At 37.6% G+C, this 1,538-nt stretch overlaps 1 protein-coding gene across 1 annotated transcript; it reads left to right on the top strand.

Annotated features, from left to right (window-relative positions):
- Nucleotides 1–482: 482 nt before the first annotated feature.
- LOC100252384 (14 kDa proline-rich protein DC2.15) lies at nucleotides 483–1,193 on the top strand. The gene has a single exon (XM_002271557.5). The coding sequence runs from the start codon at nucleotides 557–559 to the stop codon at nucleotides 953–955; it is 399 nt and encodes a 132-aa protein (XP_002271593.1). The 5' UTR covers nucleotides 483–556; the 3' UTR covers nucleotides 956–1,193.
- Nucleotides 1,194–1,538: the final 345 nt, after the last annotated feature.

Raw genomic sequence — 1,538 nt, 5'->3', positions numbered from 1 at the left:
ACAGATCATACTGATTGACACATGCAAATTAAATCAGCCAGCACAGCAAAACAAAAATCACCTTTCTCATTTTGTATTTGTATCAGCAGAGGGACAAAATTACGGTGCTGAAAATCAAACTATATATGATGGGACTCAAACTCAGCAAAAGCCATTCTCATTGGCTGTAAACATATGAATGATTCGCCTGTCCCTACAATTAGAGTTACGGAACCATCACGAGAACGCCTAACATGCATGTCGATTGGTCTATCTTGTGATCCCAACTACAAAATAATCAATGTGAAATTAAATAAACTTAATCCTTGTAACGTGGGATAGATTCTCTTGCTTTGCCAGCTAAATTCCTGGACAGCTTGCTTCACATGGCTCCATGCTCTCTCTTATTCTCTATATTTTGTTGGATTCATTGTCTCATTCATTCCTCTAACAAGCTCTCGTTTCATTCTATAAATACCCTCGTTCCCTCACTTTCCACCACCACAGCAAAACACATTAGCTAGCTAGCTAGTACTAATACAATAGCATTAGCGCTTTGTATAGTGAAGTTTGGGAGATGGATTCCAAGGGCTCTTCATCAGCTGCTCTCTTCCTCTCCATCAACCTTCTCTTCTTTGCTCTTGTAAGCGCTAACAAACCTTGCTCTCCGCCTAAGCCAACTCCAACTCCGAGTACTCCATCCACCCCTTCCAATGGCAGCTGCCCCAGAGATGCCCTTAAACTAGGTGTCTGTGCCAAGCTGCTTAATGGGACAGTTGGGGCTGTCGTTGGAACCCCTCCTGTTACTCCCTGCTGCTCCTTGCTTGAAGGGCTTCTGGATCTTGAGGTTGCCGCTTGCCTTTGCACAGCCATTAAAGCTAACATTCTTGGCATCCACCTCGACATCCCAGTTTCACTCAGCTTGCTTGTCAACATTTGTGGGAAGAAGCTTCCCAAAGACTTCCAATGTGCTTAATTAATTAAGCATGTAGCAGCATGGATTTGGTTTAATTTTTCCCCTTTTTTTCCCCTCTCTCCGTGTTTTTTTTTCCTCCATGGTTGTGTTCTGTGAGTGTGGAAGTGCTGAATAATTCTTGCCGTGAGATTATAATTCTCATTGTAAAATTTTATGTAAAAGCTTATGTTATTATGTATTTCTTAGTTTTTATTTGTACTTACTACTTAAATATCGTTGGATTGTGAAGTTTGAATAAGTTTTATTGTGCTTCATACGGAATGTTGGAGGTTGAACTGCTCGATCAGCTCGCGGGGTTGAGCTCTCTAACTCTTCTCATTTGTACAAAAGCAATTTACTTGTAAAAAAAAAATAAAGTGAACTTTCATAAATAATTTTTTCTATGAAAATTACTGCTCACTAAAACAATGTTATTGATAATAATACCTCACATAACTTGTTCCAAAAATAATTATTGTTTTATGAATTTGAAATCTTTTCATTATGATAAATATGATCTAGCTAGTGAGAAAACAATTTTATGATTAATTTTTTAGTTTCATACAATATTTACATTTTTTTAATCATAATAGTTTTAACATTT

Source organism: Vitis vinifera, chromosome 2, assembly GCF_030704535.1.
Source record: "Vitis vinifera cultivar Pinot Noir 40024 chromosome 2, ASM3070453v1".
Taxonomy (NCBI): Eukaryota; Viridiplantae; Streptophyta; class Magnoliopsida; order Vitales; family Vitaceae; genus Vitis; species Vitis vinifera.
The sequence above is the reverse complement of the archived record's forward strand: the minus strand, read 5'-3'. Positions and strand labels throughout refer to the sequence as shown.

Coding starts and splice junctions, on each gene's coding strand:
- LOC100252384 (XM_002271557.5), top strand. CDS start 557: ATGGATTCCAAGGGCTCTTCATCAGCTGCTCTCTTCCTCTCCATCAAC.